Source organism: Pseudorca crassidens, chromosome 1, assembly GCF_039906515.1.
Source record: "Pseudorca crassidens isolate mPseCra1 chromosome 1, mPseCra1.hap1, whole genome shotgun sequence".
NCBI lineage: Eukaryota > Metazoa > Chordata > Mammalia > Artiodactyla > Delphinidae > Pseudorca > Pseudorca crassidens.
The window spans coordinates 50,564,027-50,588,965 of record NC_090296.1 but is presented as its reverse complement, the minus strand read 5'-3'; the positions used below and the strand labels follow the sequence as shown (position 1 = coordinate 50,588,965).

At 42.7% G+C, this 24,939-nt stretch overlaps 1 protein-coding gene across 5 annotated transcripts in view; it reads right to left on the bottom strand.

Moving 5' to 3' along the window:
- Positions 1–24,939, bottom strand: part of CDKL1 (cyclin dependent kinase like 1) — a 63,124-nt gene that overhangs the window by 7,706 nt on the left and 30,479 nt on the right. For all 5 annotated transcript variants that reach the window (XM_067736405.1, XM_067736396.1, XM_067736386.1 and 2 more), the window contains 5 exons: positions 18,305–18,426; positions 7,826–7,898; positions 5,357–5,447; positions 4,569–4,769; positions 1,625–1,707 (listed from right to left, as the gene is read on the bottom strand). In XM_067736405.1, coding sequence (XP_067592506.1) covers positions 1,625–1,707; positions 4,569–4,769; positions 5,357–5,447; positions 7,826–7,898; positions 18,305–18,426 — 570 coding nt within the window. The remainder of the gene's footprint in view (positions 1–1,624; positions 1,708–4,568; positions 4,770–5,356; positions 5,448–7,825; positions 7,899–18,304; positions 18,427–24,939) is intronic.

The window sequence follows — 24,939 nt, the reverse complement described above, 5'->3', positions numbered from 1 at the left end:
TTTTATATTTATACATGTAAATGTGTATATTTATTAAATATTTATTAATTTTATGTCAAATTATATATACTGTTTTGTAACTTTCTTTTTCATTTAGCAATATGTTGCGGACATTTTTTTAGGTGATTACATACGAATCTATTTTTATTAGCTATGTGGTACTTCTATTGTAAGGACATACCATAACTTATTTAATTAATTCCCCACTGATGGAACACTAAAGGAAATGATTTCTATTAAAGAATGTCATGAGAAATGCAAATCGAAACTACAATTAGTTATCACCTCACACCGGTTAGATTGGGCATCATCAGAAAATCTACAAACAATAAATGCTGGAGAGGATGTGGAGAAAAGGGAACCCTCTTGCACTGTTGGTGGGAATGTAAACTGATAGAGCCACTATGGAGAACGGTATGAAGGTTCCTTAAAAAACTAAAAATAGAATTACCCTATGACACAGCAATCCCACTTCCGGGCATATACCCTGAGACGACACAATTCAAAACGACACATGCACCCCAATGTTCATTGCAGCTCAATTTACAATAGCCAGGTCACTGAAGCAACCTAAATGTCCATCAACAGATGACAGGATAAAGAAGATGTGGTATATATATATATGATGGAATATTATTCAGCCATAAACAGGAATGAAACTGGGTCATTTGTAGAGATGTGGATGGACCTAGAGACTGTCATACAGAGTGAAGTAAGTCAGAAAGAGAAAAACAAATATCGTATATTAACGCATATATGTGGAATCTAGAAAAATGGTACAGGTGAACCGATTTGCAAGGTAGAAACAGAGACAGAGATGTAGAGAACAAACGTATGGACACCAAGGGGGAAAAGGGGTGGTGGTGGGATGAACTGGGAGACTGGGATTGACACATATACACTAATATGTATAAAATGAGAACCTGCTGTATAGCACAGGGAACTCCACTTTGCTGTACAGTAGACACTAACACAACACTGTAAACCAACTATACCCCAATTAAAAAAAAGAATGTCATATCTTTATGCTTTTGTCTAATAGTTTCATTGGAATAAATTCTTGAAAGTGGGTTAGGATATGCATGTTTTAAATTTTCTTCAATTTTTGAAAAATGTGTTTTCCACACATTGGCCATAGGGGACAGGTATGAGAGTAAGGCTGGCCAAGCAAGTTCATCACCGTTTTCCCCCAGTCTGGGAGTGAAAGCGCAGTAGAGTAGGGGGTTTGGACAACGCTGGATTTTCCCTGGATGAGTCATTGTCTAAAAGTTAATTGGCTCTGAGCTTCATAGCTTCCACTGCTGAAAATGATGAAGGACAGGTGAGGCTGGGGCAGGTAGCTCTGCATTCCTGTCCAAGATGCTGGCTAAGCTCTATCAGCAATCTGTAACTTAGCACTGAAGGCCATGATCTTGCTAGTCAATTTGTCCCAGTTTTCTTTTTTACTCTTAGACTGATCTTCCATTGCCAAGTGGACCATGGGGCTCAGGCTGGTGCATAACTACCAAAACCTAGTTAGCCTGCAACTCCTCATGTACATTCATCGAGTGAGAATGATCCCCCTTAAACACCCTGGTAACCTTAGCTCTGACATGCAGAGCTCTTTCCAAAGTGGGTCACTCACCATATCTTCAGGGTCTGGAATTTTTACCCCACTGAAGTACTGATTTGTGCTAAATACTTGATGGTGCCTAGGAATGAGGTCTCCTTTGGACAAGAAGAAAGAGAAAGGTAAAATTAGATAGGTTGTATATATTACAAAATACTGAGTATAGCTCCCTGAAATTAACATGATATTATAAATCAACTATACATCAATAAAAATTTTTAAAAAAACCCAAAAAAACCCCACAAAAAATAAATAAATAGAAAATAAAGTCTTTTTCATCCTCTCAAAGAAAATTAGATCAGTTAGCAAGCACTGCTCTATGGTTTCCTTCCACTGGTGCTATGTTGGTCAGTGCCTATACCTACAAAGGCTGCAATTTGCTTCTCCAATCAGAGGGAGAGGCACTGAGGGAACTTTCAACAAACTGTGCCGAGACCCACAGTGGGTGGAGTACTGTGTTAGGCACAGAGAAGGCATGAACGGAAACTAAAGGCTGCAACGTTCTTGCCCCTCAAAGGCTCACAAAATGTTTGAGGAGTCCAAACCAAACAACTCAGAAGCGTGTGCGTGCACACACACATACACACACTAACAAATAATGGCTTTTTTTAAATAGCGAAAGTATGCTGGAGAGGGTGTGGAGAAAAGGGAACCCTCTTGCACTGTTGGTGGGAATGTAAATTGATACAGCCACTATGGAGAACAGTATGGAGGCTCCTTAAAAAACTAAAACTAGAACTACCATACGACCCAGCAATCCCACTACTGGGCGTATACCCTGAGAAAACTATAATTCAAAAAGATACACGCACCCCAATGTGCACTGCAGCACTATTTACGATAGCCAGTACATGGAAGCAACCTAAATGCCCATCAACAGGCGAATGGATAAAGAAGATGTGGTACATGTATACAATGGAAGATTATTCAGCCATAAAAAGGAAGGAAATTGGGTCATTTGTATAGACATGGATGGACCTAGAGACTGTAATACAGAGTGAAAGAAAGAGAAAAACAAATATCGTATATTAATGCATATTTGTGGAACCTAGAAAAATGGTACAGATGAACCATTTGCAGAGCAGAAATAGAGACACAGATGTAACAAACGTATGGACACCAAGGGGAGGAAGCGGCGGGGGGTGGTGGTGGTGGTGGTATGAATTGGGAGATTGGGATTGACATGTATACACCAATCTGTATAAAACAGATAAGTAATAAGAACCTGCTGCATAAAAAATAAATTAAATTAAATTTTAAAAATTAGCAAAAGTGCAACAACCACAAATCAAAATCATATTCACTGAATACTGATGGGTCGAGATAAAAGTGTATTGGCCTAGCGCTTAGAACAGTGCCTGACACGTAGCAAGCACTCAATAAATATCTGAGAAAGGAAGCGTTAGGGTTTGGAAAGGAGCACAGAAAGGGAAGGAGGGAGGGAGGAAACAAAGCATGAAAAATCTAGCTAGAAGGAATATGTTTCCAAATTGGAACCACCTTTACTTGTTTTACCAAATTGCAATCACTTGGAAATCCCACTTTATGTACTGTCTAGAAGCACTAAGGATGTGAAGTAATAAAACAAAAGGAGCATTTCCATATTCTGGGGGATTATGTGAGGCTCACCTGCCCACATTTCAGCCAAATAAGCTAAAATCGCCCTCATGTAAAATTCCAGGGATATGACATCTGAAGAGGAATTTTGTTCAGAGAACAGATGGAGATGCTCAGAAGGGCACCCCTGGCACACCCAGGCCCACTTCCCAGAGCAGAGTGAACAGTGAAAGCCTGCCAGCCAGGGCCCCGGAAACGCTGCTATTGGACTGGGCTGGAGTTCCAACCTCAGGGTATCAAGTTGGCTAAATTTACCAGTTTGTCTCGGAACTTTACCTTTCACTCAAATCCAAAAACTGCTGTCCTTGCCCATTTTGGACGAGCCGACAAAATATGCTCTCTAATGCCTTGTCCCAGGTCTCAGTGAGCTTCCTTTCCTCATGAGCACATTGTCTGTACCTTAATAACCTTCTTCCACCGGAGAGCTGGGGGGTAGGACATGGACATAGTGCCCAAAAATCACTGGGAAAACACAGTGCCCCTGGCAGGGCTCCAAGGTGACTTACATGTCACTCAGCAAAAGCTACCAGCAAATACTTACTGCCTACTGTGTGCAGATGTTGGTGGAGGATAAATAGAAATAAAAGACAGGATCTCAGCCTCAGGCAGCTTACAGCACCTTTGGAATGATGCAAGCACAAGACACAAGTACAAGACAAGACATGGCAACAGCAGATGCTACATGAGTTTCAAGGGAAAAAAGCTTGCTTCAAACTGGGAGTCATAGCTCAACTCCCCGACTTCTGAAGGGATCAATGACTGCTCACAGATCTGTTCATCTGTCCCTTCCTTCCCCCTCTTCTCCTCCCCGCTATTCCCCAAGAGTAGAAACAAAGGAAAGGACTTTGGGGGTGGGAAAGTAAAACAAGAAGGGTGACATACGAAGAACCAGGCTTTCTTCCCGACACTTAGAAGGTTGAGCATCTTCTAAATAGCATCTGAATAATCCGAACTAGCCTGACAGGCTGGAGTCAAGGACATCCAGAGAATGAATTACCACATCATAATAAATGAAGCGAAACACAACAGCATTCTGTAGACTGCTAGGCTCTTATAGAAATGTATGTTTTTATTGTTGCTATCATCATTCTTCGGAGTTTAACTTGATCCAAACTATGTTGAAGAGAGAATCTTGTGTCTTTTTGGACAATTAGAACATACTCAAAATCGCTGATTCTTTTTCTTAAAACAAACCTGGACCGTTAATGGAGCCATTTCATTGAGACTTTCCCTCTTTGTGACTGTAAAGGGCATTAGATGAGACTAGGAACTTGGCTCTGCCCAGCACTGACACGGGTAAAACTATCCAGTTTCCAAAAGGCGGGACAGAAACACCACTTACCCAAGGTTTTCCTAATCAGATAGAGCTGATCCACATCTGATTTTCCGGGCCACAGAGGCACTCCTGACAGCAGCTCAGCAAAGACACAGCCAATTGCCCAAACGTCTACTGGGGGGCCGTACTGCATGTCCCCCACCAACAGCTCTGGGGAGCGGTACCACCTGGTGGCCACATAGTCTGTGTAGTAGTCACTCGGTCCAGCTGGCCAGTGATGGGACATGGAAAACAGAGAGAGCAGTGCAAGCGAGGAATCAAAACCAGGAGGGGGAAGACCTGAGAAATCAAGCTTGTGTTCCATCTGTGGCTTTCCTAAATCAGTGGTTCACAATACTGGGTGCACATTAAAATCACTTGGAATACAGTATTTTAAAAATTACTGATGTTTGGGTACCCCCCCAGCCCAATTAAACCAGAATCCCTGGAGGGGTATCAATATAGTTTTTATAGTTAGAGTTTATAGTTTCCCAGATGATTCTAATCTACAGCCAAGGTTGAAAACCACTCTTCTAAAACAGTAGTTCTAAAATGTACTATTTTAGCAAAACATGGTAGAAACCAGGAGGCTAACATACTTTTTAATAAGCACTTTACTGTGGTAAAATTTACAGATAGCATACATTTTAAACCAGTGTATATCGACATGTTTTCAATTAATTGCAGACGTGTAATTTATAGCAAGCTTATGCCCTAAATATACAGGAACCAGCTTTCTATAACATTTAGATTCTTTATCATATTAAAAATCTTTCCAGCTTTGACACTTAACTAAAGAAAACTTCAATACTCACTCAAAAGCCGAGCGAATCCAAAGTCGCAAAGCTTAATCACATAATGTTTTGTGACGAGGATGTTTTCTGGCTTTACGTCTCTGTGTATGCACTAATCACAAACACCAAACCAAAGTAGATTAGAAAGGAGCAACTACAATACATGGACTAAATAAAACATATGAATATTTAGCAAATATTTGAGAAATCGTTTGAACCTCTCACTGGCCTTTTGGAAAACAGACTACAGAACAGCAGCCTAAAATAAACCTAGTACCATACCCATCACAGCCTGAGTCAGCCCAGATTCCTGAAGGGTCCCTAAAGACCAACAAGTGTGAAAGGAAAAATGAAAGTAGGGTAGCCAGATAAACAACAAATAATTTTTTAGTATAAGTATGCCCCATGCAATGTTTGGGACATATTTATACTAAAGTGTTATGATTGTTCACCTGAAATTCACATTTAACTGGGTGTCCTGTATTTAATCTGGCTACCTTAGGTGACAGGGAAAATGTTAAAAGGCTCTGGGTGAGGCCTGCAGCATGGCTGCAGGAGCTGCAAGTTGGTGCCTAAGCAGAATTCACAATCTAGTTGTTTAACTGAGAACAGAACACATTCCGCCTGGTAAACAGGACAAGCCCTGGGCCTACTGAGATAAGCTGGGAAAGAGAAGGGCGGGAAGCAGCAGCTTGCCAAGAGACCTCCCTTCCAGCTCTGACATTCGTCCCCACCAGATAAATAAGAGCAGGCAGTGCTCACCCTCTGGGGGGTCGCTAGATGTCAGCTCCGTCCCACACACATCCAGCCTTCTTTCTGTGCCTCCACCCCACGGGATGTAGTCCCCATGCCAGAGTTTAGACACAAATCACCTGTGGTTTCCAGACTACAGCTGACATTGCTTAACAGGGTGATGCTGGAAGAATGTTTAAGAATCTTCACATGATTTTCTTATTAAATAACAATTTTTTGGCAAGGAACAAATCAACAACCTAATTAAAATTACATAAAAACAACCGTGGGGTCATAGTACTGTTCAGGTTCCTAATAACCTTCCCTTCTTCCAAGTGTTTTCCTCTCTGGAGGAGAATGTTGGAGACTTCGTGGCTGATACCCTGGGATGATCTTGACTCTCTAGAATCTGGAGAGATGACAGAGTTTCCTCTTGGGCCTGGCCTAGTTCTCACTCCAAAGGATCTTCGGGGTGAGACCTCACTGTGTTTCCCCATGGGTATTTATTATTCTGGAAAAACTGGGGGGAAATAACTGAATTATTTTATTACAATCTATCTGATTCTCAGCAAATAATGGCTCTGAGATCTCCACTTTTTTTTTAACCACTGGCTTCAAATATTACTATAAATGGGTACACCCCTGAATATCATGATGACAGATGGTCAGAAGTACTCGTAAGCAAGAATGTGCTCCTATTCTGCTCTGGGAATTCTTTACAAGTTTCTACAACCCTCCCCCCAATGCACATGTGGCCAAACAGCTTCAGGGGCTCTCCAGGGAACTGTGGTATGCGGATATATTTGTTCTTAGTGTCTCTGCTTTTCCCCACCAGGGCCTTTCTGCAGTCTCTCTTGCTCCCCCATCCTAAAACCTGCTCTCAGGAAACTGCTAGCCCTCACTCACAGTACCTATAAGGTGTCCACGCTCCCTGCTATGCATGCATTTGGACAAGGACTGTAGCCGTGAGCTAGGTGGAGGAACAGCCGGGAGAAGTGCCGCCTACTCTCATATTTGCTTCTCTGGGAAGGCAGCTTCAGGGGAAAAAAAAAAAAACATTTAGAACAGCGTGAGGAAGGGGATTCAGCCCCACCAGTGAAATTGGACCCTGGCTGTTGTCAGGATGACATATTGCGGTAAATTGCCCTTGTGGCCAAAATGAAGCTCTGATGTTGGAGTCTGGCTTCTGTGCACAGGGACTGGGCCATGTTGTATTGGAAGGAACAGCAGGGTTCCCAGCATCTGTGAAGTCACACCACCTGGGCAGCGGTCCACTGTGCTTCCCGCCAGCCTCGCTGTGGCTGGGAGTGCTAGAGGTTTCCACTGGCTGCTTTGTTGCAGACTTGGCACCTCTATCTCACCAACGCAGACACTAGTACGTGTGCATGGCACCTGAGACTCCACGTACTGCCCTCAACAAGCATGAGCCACCTGGGGTTCCCCTCCCCAATTTCAGAGTATTTTGAGGGTTCCAGACCAACACGGACTCCAAGTGAATGGGATCCTACCTTATATCTGAGCAGTTCCTAAGCAACGTAAAAATAACTACTTTCTTAAAATCATAAAAATGCATCTTTAAAACCTGAACAAGAAGGACTAGCTAGGTTGGCATTTTTAGCGTCTACTTACCCCAACCAGGCTTACGAAGATTTGGGTAAAAAATTCTATCCACAAAAGTATGATATAAACTTTGTACAAAGGCTCCACCTCAGCTTAAGGGCAGCCTTCTGGTTTTTAGAGGGAGATCATGAGACTTACATTGTGTTTATGGCAAAAATTTACGGCTTGCAATGTCTGCCAAGTTATGCTCTTCACAAGATGTTCTGGTACCCTATTAAAAAAAAAAAAAGCAACACAGACACATTCTTTAGTGTTGCCATGGAATTCAGCTCAAAAAAAGAAAAAAGCAAACCAAGACAGGCTTAAGTAGTGGAAAATCCTAGGTCACACATACAGTCATCTAACTCATGCGACAGGCATTCCAGGGGTCCAAAGCATAGAGAACACATGATCAGAACACTGCTGAATTCCAGGGACAGCAAGGTAACAACAATGTAACATCTACGTCTATAGGGAGGGACCAGGAAGACCCACAGGGATTTCAACGAGTACTTAAGACCACCTACCTCGAACATCTGTGGCACCACCGGGAACCTGCCTGGTGACTTGAGCTCCGTCTCAAGTTACCAGGCAGGTAACAAAAAAGGAGCTTTTTGTTGATGGCAAGTTATTAGTAAATATCAAGCATGAAAAATGCTGTTTATTTTTTCAAGTTGCCCCAACTGATGGCCTTGAAGCAGAACTCATCTTCCACAGGTGGGCACATGGTTTCTTCAGATTCCCTAGGCAGCACTTTTTTTATTATTATTATTATTCATGCTTGCATTGGGTCTTCTTTGGGGCACACGGGCTCCCCTCTAGGCTTCATGGCATGTGGGATCTTCCCGGACCAGGGATTGAACCCGTGACCCCTGCATTGGCAGGCGGACTCCCAACCACTGTGCCACCAGGGAAGCCCCAGCACTTTTTTTTTAAGGTAATGAAGATTTTACTGATGGTAAGGAAGAGGTTTACATTGCACACTAGGCAACAGAAGCTCATAATAAGTAGACGCCCACATAGGCATCTTGGTTCTTTCCTCACACCGTTCCTCTCTGGTAGCTGGCTGCATCCTGTTCACATCTCCCTGCCCTGTCCTCTATTACAGCATCTAAACCTCATGCCACTGCTCCCAGCACTTGCTCCCTGACTCTAAGCTTACATAACCAGGGCAAACAGTGGCCCCAGTAGGTCCTTTGTGTGAATCAGAAAACGGTACCTGCTCTGAGAGCATTTTTTTAAAAATATATTAGGCAATGAGCAAAACGAACTACAGAGAGAGTACATTTATTTTCAAAGACCCCCGCCCACCAGTTAGACTTAACTGTTTTTACAAATCCAACATTAAACAATGTTGTGATCCTCAGCCAGAACTAATATGTACACCAGGGAGGAAGCTCTGGAGTACTTGTGTCAAGGTGACCCAAAAAAGTCACTTCCAGCCTCCGGGAGGGGCTATGAGGCCACTGTTGTCACAAGCCAGATGTTCAGGAAATCCTTTCAAGCAGATAAGGGGAAGCTGGAACAGTGGGACAATGTGGAGGAAATGAAGAGGCCACTTCCATGAAGAAGAGCTGGGACATTCCTGGGCTGAAGTAGCTTTTCTCCAAATTCCCTTCCTTATTCTAGCGACATTAAGGTACAGATGCCAGAAAATCTCACCTGTCTAGAAAGAAGGCCTAGAAAGATACAACTAAGAAGAGGACATTTCAGGGGACATGCTTTCCCCCAGCCTCAATTTTTTACCCAGAAAAAAATAGAATATATGTTGATTATGTAATGAATTAAGTATTAATATAAGGTTATTCAGTACCAGGCAATTTTAGTCTCTAAGAACATTTCCCAAAAGAAATTACGGGGCTTCCCTGGTGGCGCAGTGGTTGAGAGTCCGCCTGCTGATGCGGGGGAGACGGGTTCACGCCCCGGTCCGGGAGGATCCCACATGCCGTGGAGAGGCTGGGCCCGTGAGCCATGGCCGCTGAGCCTACACATCCGGAGCCTGTGCTCCGCGGCGGGAGGGACCACAGCAGTGAGAGGCCCGCGTGCCGCGGAAAAAAAAAAAAAAGAAATTACGCAAAAAGAGCATTTAAAAGTAAATTATAATAGCATATCACTAGCGCTCCTCTAACACTAAGCACCTTGTTACACAGTTTTCAAACGTAAAAATTCTGTTCAAGCTACCTAGTGTCGTCTTCGGTCAGCTACTCAGTCCACTTTTTTTTAATATATATATTTTATTATTTATTTATTTAGGCTGAGCCGGTCTCAGCTTCGGCAAGCAGGATCCTCGCTGGGCATGCGTGATCTTTCAGTTGCAGCATGCAGACTTCTTAGTTGCGGCATGCAGACTCTTAGTTGCACATGCATGAGGGATCTAGTTCTCCGACTGGGGATCAAACCCAGACCTACTGCATCGGGAGCACGGAGTCCCACTCACTGGACCACCAGGGAAGCCCCTCACTTCACTTCTTGATTACTCTGTTTCTGCTCTGGAATGCCAGGGCCTCAGATTCTATCTCTAAGACCCCTTTTAGCTGAGGGATGATAGGAACCAGGTTTTTCACTGTTGGTGGAGGGAGTTACAGATATGGAAAGGAAGAAAAATAGAATCTATTCTGTGGCGCCTCACTGGGACTGGATACTCACATATGTACAGAGGGCGCTGTGCTGAAAAGGGTGCTATCTTATACACATGCTCCAGAAAGCTTTTCTGCTTAGGACAACATCTGACGGAGTGGTTAAGGTGATGAGAAGCGGCCCAATTTGGACTATATTTTAAAAATAGAGTCTTCAGGATTTTCTGAGAGATTGGATGTGAGATTCAGAGAGAAATCAAGGAATGACACCAAGTAATTAGCCTAAGTTGCTGGTTTATGGTGGGGCCCTTTACTGTGGAGAATGCTTGGGGAGAATCCGGGGAGGGGAAGGGAGGGTGGATGGGTGAGATGCTTCTCAGCCATGCAAGGGAAGACTCTGGGAAAGGAGTTCTGAATTCAGAAGGAAGGTCCAGAGGGATAAATTTGGGAAGCATAAGCATAATGATGGGATTTACAGGCCTAGGAGTGGATGAAGCCACCTAAGGAATGAATCCAGAAAAAAAGAAGAGAAGGTCAAGCCCTGAGGCCCTGCAACATGTAGAGATCAGAAAGAGGAGGGGGACCCAGCAAGAGACTGGGGTTGAACACCAAGTGAACTAAGATGACACTCAAGAGAACACAGTGTCACTGAAGCCAACTGATAAAAGTGCTTCAAAGGACTTCTGGGTTAAGATGGTGGATTAAACACACCCATCTATTTCACTCTCTCCTAAAACCTAACTAGAACGACACTGAAGTTCAATCTAAATATAATAAGACATCATCTCACCCTCAGACAGCTTACAGTATCTTTGGGAAAATAAAAGTACAAGACAAGACATGGTGACAGCAGGTGAGAGCTACAGCTGTCCCTCTGGAGCCCACTGAGCTGTGGTCCAACTTGACAGAGGTACTCCCTCCAGGGAGGGTGGAATGGAATCCATCTTCCACTCGTGGGAAGAGGTGCAGGAGAAGTGCACTCCTGGGTCCTCCACCAGTGTGACCTCACGGCACTCCTCCTGCCTGCTTTGGGGACTTTGTTTCACCCCCAGGAACATAAAAGCTTCCTTTTATGTTACTCCTCCAAGGAGTAAGGGGGTATCATTAGAAATATCTGTGGTCTAGATTTCTGTGTGACTGTACCATCATTTTAGCCAATTGGAGACAGAGATCCTTGGCCACACTAAGTAAGCAAACCCAGAAAGAGGAAGACCGGAGATCCAGGAAGTGGTGAATCAAACTACAGAGAAATTCCAAGAGGGGATTCAAAGGATGACAGCAAAGGGAAGTCCCAGGAGGACAGCTGGTCAGCGGGCTTGGAGAACAGCAAGCCAAACAGATGGAGAATGGGGGTCTAAAGGCAGGATATCACCAAGGGGGCAAAAAAGTGAACTAATGGATTACCTGATTTGATTATCCTGTGGAAAAGTATGCTGAGAGACTATTAAAAAGAGTGGAAAAAGTTAGCAATAGAATACTAAGCAAATTTAAAAAGCAAGGCAAATATAATTTGCAGAAAAAATACAAAAAGAAACCCTAGTATGGTAAAATGCTCAGCTATAAGTAATATTTACAGGCATAATAATGGGAACAGTGAACGCTGAATTAATAAAATTTTAATGTAACTACTTGGGGGGAGAAGGGGAAGCAGAGGAAATAATGGTGTAAGAGAGCTAAATCCTCATCTATCAGAATAGTCTGTAGATAATGTCTAAAAATGTCTAAAAATTAATACATCAAGAAATAGCAGTACATCACTATTTTTATTACATTACATTGCTAGATTTAATTTGCTAAGGTTTTTTACACCTAAGTTCACAAGGGATATTCACCTGTCATTTTCTTTCCTTGAAAAGTCCTCATCTAGTTTTGGTATCAGGTTATAGTGGTCTCACAATATGATTTGGAAAGTACTTCTTCCTGCTATATTTTCTGAAAGAGTTTGTTTAGGATTGCTATTATTTCTACCTTGTATGTTTGAAGGAATTCATTCATCAAATATTTTAATAATAGAAACCAAAGTAGCATGACTATAAGGAAAAAATATATATAAATCCACATCATTGGTGATAAGGTGAATTGGTTCAGTTTGACAAACCCTATGAGCCGATAATCCCATTTTGAGAACTTCTAAAGAAAAAGTGCAAAAGAAGAAAAATCTTCTTTTTGTAGGAAGATTTTGAGAGTAGAATCATTTATCAGACAAGACACTGAAAATGGCCTCAATATTCAACAATGGAGGAACAGTTAGATGGTAATGTAACTAGAAGTAATATCTTATAGTTAATAATAGATCTAAAAATTATACTGCAACATATTTAGAAACGCACATGAGGGGTTTCCCTGGCGGTCCAGTGGTTAAGACTCCGTGCTTCCACTGCAGGGGGCGCAGGCTAGATCCTGGGTTTGGGAACTAAGATCCCACATGCCTGCCGAGAGGAGAGGCGGGCAGGAGGGTGGGGCGTGGCGGAGAGAAATGCATATGAGAAAATATTAAGTGAAGAACAGAATTGGGGGGAAAAGTCATTTCATCACAGCAACACAGAGAATGTGCTGCTTCGTCTGGTAGGGCGGCCAGCAGCCTGGCTCCTTTTACAATGGTCTTCAGGTTTTCATATACAGACACTTAGTTTTGTCAGCACACCAAGACAGTATCCATTTCAAAGGGGCAGGCGAACATTACACAAATTTACTAGCCTGATATATAAAGCTAGAATGCTAATTTATTCATCCATCTTTAAATTCTGAGTGCCAGCTTATGTTCTCGTTGTAGGCAATTCCATAGAGAAACTCAAGTTCTAATGAGAATGGTGTTTGGTGAGCAAAGAGTTGGAATGAGAGAAAGTACACAGTTTGACTGGTTATTGCCTTTATGCTGAGACAGTTTAGTTGCACCCATCTCCAAATTAGGAAGCTGTCATCCTTAGATAAAATATGTGTAATCAGTCACATCTAACCAGCCTGGCAGCCTCCTATCCCTTTAAGGATGCTTTGCATATCTCTGCCCTGATGCATAATGTGTTGGTTTCACAAAATAACTCCCAGAAAGCAAACTTCTGTCTCTCCTTCCAAGTTTTGGAACGGATGGACTATGACCCTAATGTCCTGATAACAAAATTGAAATGAACAGAGAGAAACCTAAACAACTGCTGTGTGAAAGTGAACAGATTAAACTGCATTTTAAACACGTCTTCAGAAATAAGAGAGACGAGAGAGAGATGACAAAGAAAGACCATGGATCTCTTCCCAGGTTCTCCATACAGTAACGGTCCTTTCCACCACTGCTCCTCTAATGTTTGTCACATTACAAGAAGTCAAGCAATCAACATCCATTCAAGCTTCATTTCTACACAAGGTTACAACAAAGATGGGGACGAAAGGGCTGGCCAAGCTCCTATAGAAATAATATGTTCTTTGAAATTTATCTTATAGAAATATTTATGTTTACTGTAGCCTTATTATTAGAGAAAAACTAGAAACAATCTAAATATTTATCAAGGGGGGGGTTGAATAAAGAAACCATGGTATATTTGCACCATGGAATTCGATACCATTTAAAAAATATAAAAGTAGAGATGTAGGTATGAATAGGGAGACAGCTCCCAAACACACTTACAAAATGAACAGTATGTAGAGTTCAACCTCTTTAAATACATATATGCATAGAAAAATAATTAGGAAACCATTTCTCAAACTTTATTTCTATATGTTTCTGTGTTGCTTGACATTTTTACAACAAACAATGCATCACTTTAAAAAAGAGAGTTTTAGAAAAGTTCTGGAATTCCATTGTCAGAAACTGAAAACTTGTAGTAATGCCCTTTACCCACCAGATGTTCTTTGAACAAACTATATGAGAGTCAGAGGAGGATCTGGTGGTAATGGAATACGCACAGGAAAAAAATGGGTGAAGTGTCTGGCTGCACTTACACAGGGACAGAAAAATGAGGAGAGAACACCTAAACCAGTTGTTTATGAAACTTTGACAGAGGAGAGACCAATAGTTAATAGAATAATAAGTACAAGGCCTATTCAGTCCTACAGAAGATAAGGAATACGCTTGTTTGAGAGCAAACATAAGCAACACGAACACAGCACTGGGAATTATAATGGACACATATTTATGCCACTATAACAGGACATATTCTGGCATAAACTTGCTTGTTAGTAGCAGCATGAATGTGAATCTTCTCCAAAAGGCTCCCAAAGAAGTTATCAACATCTTACAAGGAGATAAATTAGTATCCATTTCAGATTCAAAGTAGAAATAAGTCTTTGAGTCTGATTTAGCAGGAATTATTTTTAATAATTAAAACATTGCCAAAGTAATAAATGGAACATGGAGAAAATATAAAAAAAACAAAGTGGAAAATATCTATACAATCATCATTCAGAGATAATCTCTATTAAAACATGTATATTAATTACTTTTCTTATTTTCTACCTATATATAAATTCTATGAAAGTGAAATATGTTTTTTTATTGTAGCATTTTTTCTTCATTTTGCAACCACTCATGAACATTTCTCTATGTCAATGTTTGTTTTATCTTATAAGCATGATTCTTAGCAGCTCCACTGTATTCCATTGTAAAGACATACTATAATTTACTTAACGAATCCTCTATCATGGGACATTTCAGTTGTTTCCAATTTTTTTATTATAAACAATACTTTAACAATAGACACTTTTTAAACTAAATATTTACACACATACTCAATTATTTTCTTGTGGTAAATTAACAGAAGTAGACCCACTGCCAAACTGCCCTCTGGACAGGTTGCTCTAGCAGTGTACTAATAATTTCCTTGGACAATATTAGGTTTTAGAAATTTTTAATCAAAGTAACTCTTTTTAAATGAAAAATAAAACATTGTTATGATTACTCTTCTTTAAAATCACCTTTAAGGATCAATTTATCAGTTTGAGGACTCAGTCACTCCACAGCAAGTATTGAGAATATACCAAGTGCCAAGAATTAAGCTAAAAATTACTGGGGATACACAGATGAAGAAGGCACAGCTCTTGCCCTTGAAGATTTTATAGTTTACTGGGCAAACATAAATAATTCCAGAAGATGTAATGGATACCACAGGAAGGAACTCCCGAGTCTCCTAAGGTAGATATCATAAGGAGGTCATCTTTGAGCTGTATCCAAGGGCAAGCAGGAGTTTGCCAGGCAGAGAACGGAAGGTAGGGCAACCCAGGTGTTCTAAAGCCTAGGATGCAAATGATTCCATGGGATTGAAAACTGGTGGGAAATGGGGTGTTTCTTGCAGAGTGAGTGAGATCTTGTATCCCATGCTAGGGGTTTTTACCACACCAGTAAGCTTTGAGGAGCTATTAAATGACTTATGTAGGGGAGTGACATGATCCACTTTATATTTTAGAAATTTGTACCTGGAAATATAGTGATCACAGGACATTCTTGGGGTAAATGTACAAACCTAAGGAGGACCAACCTGCCATCAGGCAGGAAAAACGTCAGCATTAGCACATTATCTTCTGTTGATATTGTCTAACAGATCACATATGAAACTAAAAGGGAACTGCAGTCTTCTGAGCTCTAGGTATTATGATCATCAACTCATAACACTGTAGAGCTGGAAGTTCTCTTAAATTTTACCTGGTACTAAACTCTCATTTTTAGAGGTCAGGACACCTGTAAGCAACTTGCTAAAGGTCACACAGGTGATGCTGACCCACTTTTACTGGGAATACACTCACAAAGTTTTATTTTATAGTACAGCTTTATTTTGTAGATCTCTACATTGAAACATAAAGTTTTCCTATGAATTTCAAAATCGTTGGTTGACAGAGTTAATGACATTTACTCCTTAATGATGACAAGCAAAATTCTGAAATAGCATTTAAAGGATCGGAGAATCCAAATAGGATAATGGAAAGTAACTTTTATTTTTAAAATACATACACACACACACACACACACACACACATCCTTAAACTTCAAAGTAAATGCATATGATCTGACTTAGAATAAATCTTACTTTTCAAACTTGCTCAGTTATTAGTGTTCCTTAAATCAATCTTATATTTGACAAACCACGGCACAGTGTCATTTGGAAATGAAGCTGCTTGTACTTAACCACACATGTGTCTACCAGTCTTTCCCTTCTCTAACCCACCTCTATATTAAAGCATTTTCTGGAACATATATAACAGGTTTTAGCCAGTGGAGTTAAAAAAATCTGCTTCCAAGCCTCTAATCACTCCTCATCTTGTCTTTTTATTCTTCTGCTTAAACTATATGCTAAAAAAGAACTGACTCCCAATTGCTTGCAACCCCCCACTAATCAGTGTTTCTAAGTGACTCAATCTAACATGATTAATCAAACTCCCTGCAACAACCCCCTAGTTCCACGTAGCACGAGTAACTTATACTAGTAGGTTTAATTGAAGTGTCACTAGCAAGCTGTCAAAAGAGCAAATATCAACATAGTCAATGTTTTCTCCCTTGAACACGTAATTTCTCTGTATCAATGACTTGCTGAAAGGAGGGAGGTGTCTGTTCTCTTGGCTCTCTCTGGCTGTGTAAATTAACAAGAAAAGCCTGTGCCATGGTCACTAATGAACCGTGAACCACTTTCATCCTATCTGCCCGGAGGTCATGGCAGATCATACATAACCACCACCACATGGCAGAGCAAGCGCTTGGCCAAGGCTTGAAAGCCTTGTTGAAAGAGCCTCAGCCTCCAGCCACTGGAGTGCGAATGTGAGCCAGGATGGGGTGCCGTTCCATCATTCTGATCTCCAGTGCACTCTACATAGCGTCTTCAGCCAAAGTTGGGCTCCCAGGAACACAGCAAAAGACAGAGAAGAGGAGATATCCTTCCCTGTTCGACTTCTCTGGAGTCTCCTCACCTTGCAAGTCAAAGGTCGCCTCCTCCATGAAGTCTTCTTTGATTGACCCACTTGGAATCATATCTTCTAGGACCTTGTAATCATTCTACCCTCTCCCTCTGGCACAGTGACTGGTTCCAGGGATAGTTGCATCACCTGAGCTGAGCCAATCAGTCTTCTACTGGACTTTGTATGCAGACGCTACCTTCTTCTAGAACTTCCTTTCTTCTAGAATGGCTACACAGGTTGATAAAAGCCTGTGGCAATGCTTTCTAGTTCACACTTTTCCCTTCCTAACTGCTTCCATCTCACAGCACACACACATACCCTCCAAAATCAACCCTGTAAAGGAGACTCAACTCCAAGGCAGAATGAAGCCAACACAGAGAGGAAGAGTTGGGAGTCGTTGGTGCGGGGGAGAGAGAGACAGAGAGAGAGAACGGCCCCACCTAAGGCGCTCTGCCTTACAGACACCCAGCTGAGGAGTGGGTGGGAGCCAAAATCCAGCCTGCATTCTGCTCACCCTGGCAAGGAGCGACCTTCGGAGGAAGGGATCTCACCCCCACCCCCTGCCTTTTTTTTTTTTCAAACAAAGGCTCTGTCTGCTCACCGAGCCTTCTGCTGCTGCACACAAAGGTGTTGCCTGTGCTAGAAATGTGTTATAAGATCAGCGGGACCTCCAGAGTCACCTCTCCAATCACAGCCACCACCACTTCCTTTTTCACCTACACCCGGCTTCAGTTGGGTTTTTTGTCATTTGTAACCAAAAAGTTCTGACCAATAGAGCAGACCAGATACCTGGGTTGCTTCAGATGAAACACCACGTTTGTTTTAGCCTTAAACTTCCTATTAGCCATTGTTTTTGAACTCTACCTTTCAACCTCCAAGTCCTTATGCTTCCCTAGGCAGGCACAGAATAACTAATATCCCTCCTTTTCTTTCCTAGAGACTGACATAGCATTTATGCAGAGATAATATACCAAGAAATCAAGTTCAACCGAATAATGTAGTTGCTGCTTTCTTCATGAAAATGATGAGTTATGATTTCTTTCTCAACATTTCTGGTAACCCCTCAGCAGCAGAGTATGCTGGCCAAACACTGGCTGCCTTTGCCTACCGTGAAAAAGGGTCATAACTCATTTTCCCTCGCAAACCCTAGTGTGTTTTGCTGTGTTTTGTTTGTAAACGACAGGTCACTCACCCTCTTTGGTGTTTGTCCAGCTCGTGGAGCACCGTGTGGTCACAGTATTCAAACACCAGGTGAAGCTTCCGCTTCCTCCTGAAGACTTCGATAAGGTTGACGAGGTTGGGATGCTTGAGTTGCTGAAAACACAAAAAGCAAGGTGCTAAAGTGGAAGTGTGAAAGACAGTTTTCTCTAATTTTGGCCCAACAGAAGAAAGGTATTTGTCCTTTAGAAAAATTCTTGTCTTGGATTGACGGAGGCTGTCGATAGCACTATCTTTCTTCACTTGATGAGCTGTTCGTTAGCAGCCTGTAAGTAAAAAATGATCATGATCCTGGTGGTTAGTGAAGGTAAGGAGAGATATGAGAAGGCTGGGAAAAAAGAATGAAAATGTCCCCTCCTACAGAGATCTCCCTGATCTCCCCAGACTGGTTCAGTGTCCCTCGTGGCCCCCCTGAAGTATGAATCCTTTGGAATCCTTCAAACCTACTAATTGTTCAATTGATTGTTTAATGTCCTCTGCTGCCAACAGATATAATGGATACATTCTATAGAATATAAGAACCATGACAAACATCAGGGTCTGTGTTCTCTTGTTTACGCAGAATGATGTTGTATTCCCAGAATGGGGCCTTGCACATAATAGGCGTTCGATCATTATTTGTGAATGAATGAGTAAATCAGGTTTCCTAGGCTGATGAAACCTTTTAAAAGAGAAAAATGAGGAAGACTCTCCAATCTGATATGCCTGAAGGAGTGTATCTAGAAAACACAGGCAGGAATGAACGTCGGTGTTGACAGAGATAAATCTTGTACTTAGCTTTCTGGCCCCTCCTGTCCGTGATCCTACTGGAAACACTACAACTACGCAAACCACTGTGAAGAGAGCAAAAACGGTTAACTTTCTTTAGGGCTTGAAGGCCTCCGGGCAGTGACCTAAGAGAGCAAGAGAGGAAGCCGAAAGGCTTCTTAAGGCCTAGTCTCAGGAATCAGGTGATATAACTTCTGCCTCATTCTAGTGGTCAAAGCAATCATGAGATCCACCCTCCAGATCCAGCCCAGGATGAAATACCACGAGGCGAGCAGGGCGCAGGTGTTCCAGCTGCGCTCATTCCCTGCCAGCCCTCATCTAATTCGGCTACGTGGGCGAAGCCACGCAAGACCCCTGAAGGAGCAATCAGCCAAAGCACAACTGTGAGAAGTAAGAAATCATTCTTTTTTAAGCTACTAAGTTGTTTTTTTTTTTCGGTACTCGGGCCTCTCACTGTTGTGGCCTCTCCCGTTGCGGAGCACAGGCTCTGGACGCGCAGGCTCAGCGGCCATGGCTCACGGGCCCAGCCGCTCCGCGGCATGTGGGATCCTCCTGGACCGGGGCACGAACCCGCGTCCCCTGCATCGGCAGGCGGACTCTCAAGTACTGCGCCACCAGGGAAGCCCTAAGCTACTAAGTTTTGAGGAGGTTTGTTCATGCAGCACTAGATAATAACCCTGTAGTAGAATCATCAGGGGAACTTTTGAAAACTGCAGATGCCCCGGCACCACCCCCAGAGATCCTGGATTGGTCTTGGACAGGGGCCCAGCCATCTGGTTTTTTCCCCCAAATTCTCCAGGTGATTTGATATGTAGACAGAGGTATTAATCATAGGTAGACAGATATTTCATAAATGATAAAAGACAGAAGGAGAAAAACTGAAGTTCTTGAACTGCACACTCCAGCACATTTGTATAGATAGTGAGAAGAGAAACAGTCAGCAAGAGAAATACTAAGAAAGACAATTATTTTCTCATTTTCTTTGTAAAACCCCTCTATCTTCAAGATGTGAAATTCCTGCTCCAGCGATTACACTTGATGAAACAAATATAAAACAGCCAAGACACTCTAAAGCCCATTAGCCACATTTGGGCCTTAGAACAGAAGGCACTCCAAGCTCTAAAGCCCCAGATTTACGTTCCCATAGCTGGAAACTTTTAGCCTGAACTAACACTTTCCAGTTATAGGAGGACAGAACTGCCTGCTGTTTTAAACCAAAGAATTGCGTTGGCTCAGATGTCTCAAACAGAAAGCAAACGACCAAGTTTAAAGGGGGTAAATAGCAGCTTTATGACAATTAGCGGAAAGCAGAGATTTTCTTACAGCCTCTGAAAAATAACTGTCCGAAGGCCCAGACCTCAAATCTTAGATTCTTTTCATTTTCCATGTTCCATAGGTAGTCCTCACATCTTCAGCCAACTTTTTTAGCAAAAGTACAGATGTATCAATTCTACCAAAACAAATACCTGGACCTTCTCAGATGCCAAGACTGGCACCTCCAACTTGTCCCATCCATACCTGCAGTGATCACCAGGGGCACTGCTGCCTCAGGATAAAACCCAAATATCCTCTCAATTTGACCTCTGCTTACTTCTGCAGGCCCATCTCTTAAACCCTAGACACACTGAATTTCTCTCACTTCTTCAAAGGCTCACACTCCCTCTCGCTTCAGGACCTGTTCACCCAGTTCTCTCTCTGAAACACTCTCATCCTCCAGATGTCACTTTCTACGTCTGGCCCGCCTCTGCCCCACCCGACACCCTGGTATGAACTAAAAGAGCTATAACTCTGCAACCCAAGCATGGGGACCATGTAGCAGGTAAAGAGCATTGTCACAGCAGGATCCATTGAACCGGGCGGGACTGTAAATATTATATTACACCCATCTTCCTGTTACTGCACACCTTTTGAAAACCTAGATTCTAACAATTGCTGCATATTCTATTCAAATAACAGAGAGAGTCTCTCCAATTTTTGTGTATTGTAAATAAGGTTTCGATGAACAAGCTACTAACCAGCTGACCTTAACTTTGAATAATTTAATTTAATGTCTCTAGGCGGCCTCAGTTTTCCATCTGTGAAAGCAGGAAGCTCAAGGGCTGCTGTGACAGCTTCATAACACAAAGCACACAAAACAGTGTCAGGCCACATTGTTCTCTCCAGGAAGCTTAACTGTTAATATTGTTATTGGGGGTTCAATCTATTTCTATTTAGGTTGACTTTCTCAATTCATTTTATTCAACAAGTATTTATCTATCTTAATGTGCTTAAGGCACTCTGCTAGTCCTAAGGATATAGAGACATAGCAAGTACTTGACCATACTCTCAAGGAGCTTAGAACCTAGGAGAGGAGACAGATGTGGAACAAGTAATTACAGACGTGATGAGTGTTACAAAAAGCCCCCAGGAAAGTGTACCTGGCTCGAGGGTAGTGAGTGGCCCAGGGAAGATCTCCTTGGGGAAGGTGGCCATTTAAGAAGTTAGTTGGGCACCATTTAGAGTCCCAGGAGTACAACATAAAGCTCTAAACAGATATGGCCGAACTGCTTTCCAAAAGGATCAAACATACTTACACCTCTGCCAGGAGTGTGAGAGTACTTTTCACCATACCACTGAGGCGCATATAGACATTGAAGGCTTGTGACGTTTATCGTCAAATGCGAGGGCTTCCAATGCCTCTGGCAACATAGGAAGATGTCACGTGACACTTAAACCACTTGTCTCTCCTATCCCCTGCCATGAGACAACCTTTACGTAGCTGCAAATAGCCAATAACTTATTTCTCAACTGATTTCCAGAAAATTCTTCATTTAGAAAAATCAATTGCTAAGACTAAATTCTAATTAGGACTTACAAACGTTAAATTATAAATATTTTAAAATAAATTATTAACTCTCTGTAGGTAGCCAGGCTTCTGGGTGACCTGAAAACATTCCAGAGCAGCAGATATCTGGGAGCCAGTCCCTGTCTTGGCCGTGTTCTTTGTTATATTATAACAAAGATCTGAGAGTGTCTGCTCAGCCTCTGGCACTATTCAAGGCACTAGGGACACACTGGTGAATGGGACGGAGGACTCGGACATTAAGCAAAGAAATGCCATGAAGAGCCTTCCATATATAAAAGACTAGGCTGCCTTAGAGAAACTGTCCTTAGGAAGTGACTTTGAACTGAGTCCTGGAGGGTGAGAAAGGTCTGACCAGACCAAGGGAAGGGGTGGTGGTAGAGAGATGGTGGCTTTCCAGGCAGAGGACTGGCTCTGACCCAGGAGGGAACTTACGCCACTTAAGGAACTGCAGGATGGTGTGGTTTGAGTGTCAAGCACATGGAACTGATGCCAGTGAGACAGGCAGAAGGCAGGTCCTGTGGGGCCTTGCAGGACATACTAAGAAATTTATGTTTCATCCTAAGTGCAATGGGAAGCTACCGGAAGGAATTTTATCAAGATGTGGTAATTTACCATTTGGGTTTTTAAAAGCTCACTATGGTGGCAGGATACAGAACGGCTCAGAGAAGGCAATATGGTGAGAGGGGACCAGTGAAGAACCTGTTGATAGCTGAGAGCTTGGACCAGCGCTGAGGCAGGGGAGATGGCAAGAAAGGCACTGTTTGGAGATAGATTTTATGATTAGAATAGTCCGGATGTGGTGATGGCCTGGAGGTGAGGGATGCAGGAGAGGGTATCAGGAATGACCAAAGGTTTGTATAATGGGGGTGGATGGTGGTGCCATGACTGAGAGGAGGAGCAGGTTTTGGGGGGAAGGAACTACTGTTCTGGCACGTTGGGTTGACAGGGACTCCGAGGTACCAATACAGTCATCAGGTCAGCTGGGGTTTGAGTTGAAGGTAAAAGCCGGGGAGTCAGCATGAGTGTAAGCAAAGCCATGGCTAGAAGTGATTGCCCAGAAGAGTGAGAAGGAAGAGGCCAAGGAACCCCAGCACCCAGGTATGTGGTAGATGAGGAGGAAGCAGAGGAGGGGAAAGGGAAGAAGGTCCCCCAAGATAAGAGAGAAGACAGCAGAACATGACACTACAGAGATATCGTGGAAGGAGGAAGTGGTCCACGGTGATGCTGCTGCTGAAGAGTCAAGTGGGAAGAAGCCTGAGAGGCACCCGGGGGGCGTCCTAAAGGGGTTCGTGTGACCTCACCAGAAGCAGCGTCAGTGCAGTGGTGAGACCAGGAGCCAGATGTGGCAGATTTAGCATCCCCAAACCGTACTCTTCTCTGTTGACTCCCCTGACCTCAGGGGCAGAGATCCAGTCTGCAATTGGTAGCCTGGAGGTCTTGATCAAGGCTCCGATATCGTGAATGTTTGCATTGACGAAGGTTTGGATGCTTCTTCTTCAACCTTGAATGGGTTCCTTTAGGGGCATTGGGAGGAATTAGATGAGAAGAACTAAGCAACATGATGGACGGACTGTCCACAGGCTTACTCAACATGCTTATTATACATAGGAGTCTTACTAGAACAGACTAAACTACCATATGTACTACAAAGATGGAGTTCAGGGCTCTTTCAATTCTAATTCCTTCCTGTTTATGAGTATGTGAAACCAAAGCCTCAGGCCTGGTCCTATTCCTCAGCACTCTGAGTTGTGCTGGCTCAATCTGGACGATGTCAGTGCCTCGTCCCAGGCCACTCACCATCCTCCAGTTATTCTATATCTAGAAGCCTGGGCCGCCTCAGACTCAGATTTAGTGTCTCTTATATAAAGTTTCTGCCTTTGCTGCTCCTATTTTATTTTGGTCTCCTTTTTATTTTCTCTGCTTTTTGAATATGGATGTTTCCTATTACACTGCGAAGCGAAGCACTTTCTCTGACATTAAAAAAAGAATGCTATTTTCACCCACCGAATTTAACCTGAGCCCTGCTTGGTTTCCGCCGCAGAGCTGAGAGGGCTACACATGCTTCTTGGGCAGCGCCTCCACCCTGTCACCGGCCCTTTGTCCTCACTGCCCACCTATCCGTTGTGATAAGCTCAGGCTTCTACATCCTCTAAGGTCAAACGTTTGGCCTTAGCATTTTGAAGGATTTTTGACCCAGCTGCCAACACTTCAGATCGGGAAATGTTACTTTAAAACCCTGGTTACCAAGATCCTCTTGAAAACGCTGGCAATCTAGCAATCCTGGGCCTGCAGTCTGTGGCGTCAGCGGGTTGGGACTGAGAAGCAGCTGTCCACGGTGGATAAGGCTGGGTACGTGAGTTCATCACAGTACCCAACACGCCCTACCACTCCCTGACACTAAGGCTAAGTGAAAGTTGCCCTTTATCATCACTCTTCCGGTATTAATTTTCTTAAAGTTAAAAGTGACATATTTAATGTGCCCATATCTCTATCAAAAGTGGGAAAATATACAAGCAATAGAAATAACTGCATATTTTAAGACAAATAAGAAAAAATATATTTGTTTGTGAGAGTGAATCATTTCTCCCACACCTGCCTGGCCCCTGTAGGTACTGGGTTTGGGGCCTCTACCCTAGGGACGCCTCAGCGTTCACACGTTACTGGATTGACCAGTGTACAGACCATTACGTCTGTGGTCTCCCCTATCCCTCAAGTGCTAAGGATTCTCTGGTCTCTGTTCTTTGTGCAGAGCATGGGGGGATATTTATCCTGAACTGTGCTTTAGAGGAAAACAGACCATTTTCTCAAGGATCATATCTTGTTTTCCTTTCAAAAACATTCTTCTTTTCCCACAAATTTGTGGTAAATAAAAAAAGAACAGGGATTAAAGTTTAGAAAGTTGAGAGCTATCTTGGTAAAATGTTTTTCACAAGCCTTTACAATTTTTGAACTCAACTCTTGGTCAAAGATCCCTTTGCAAGAATCTTTTATCAGTT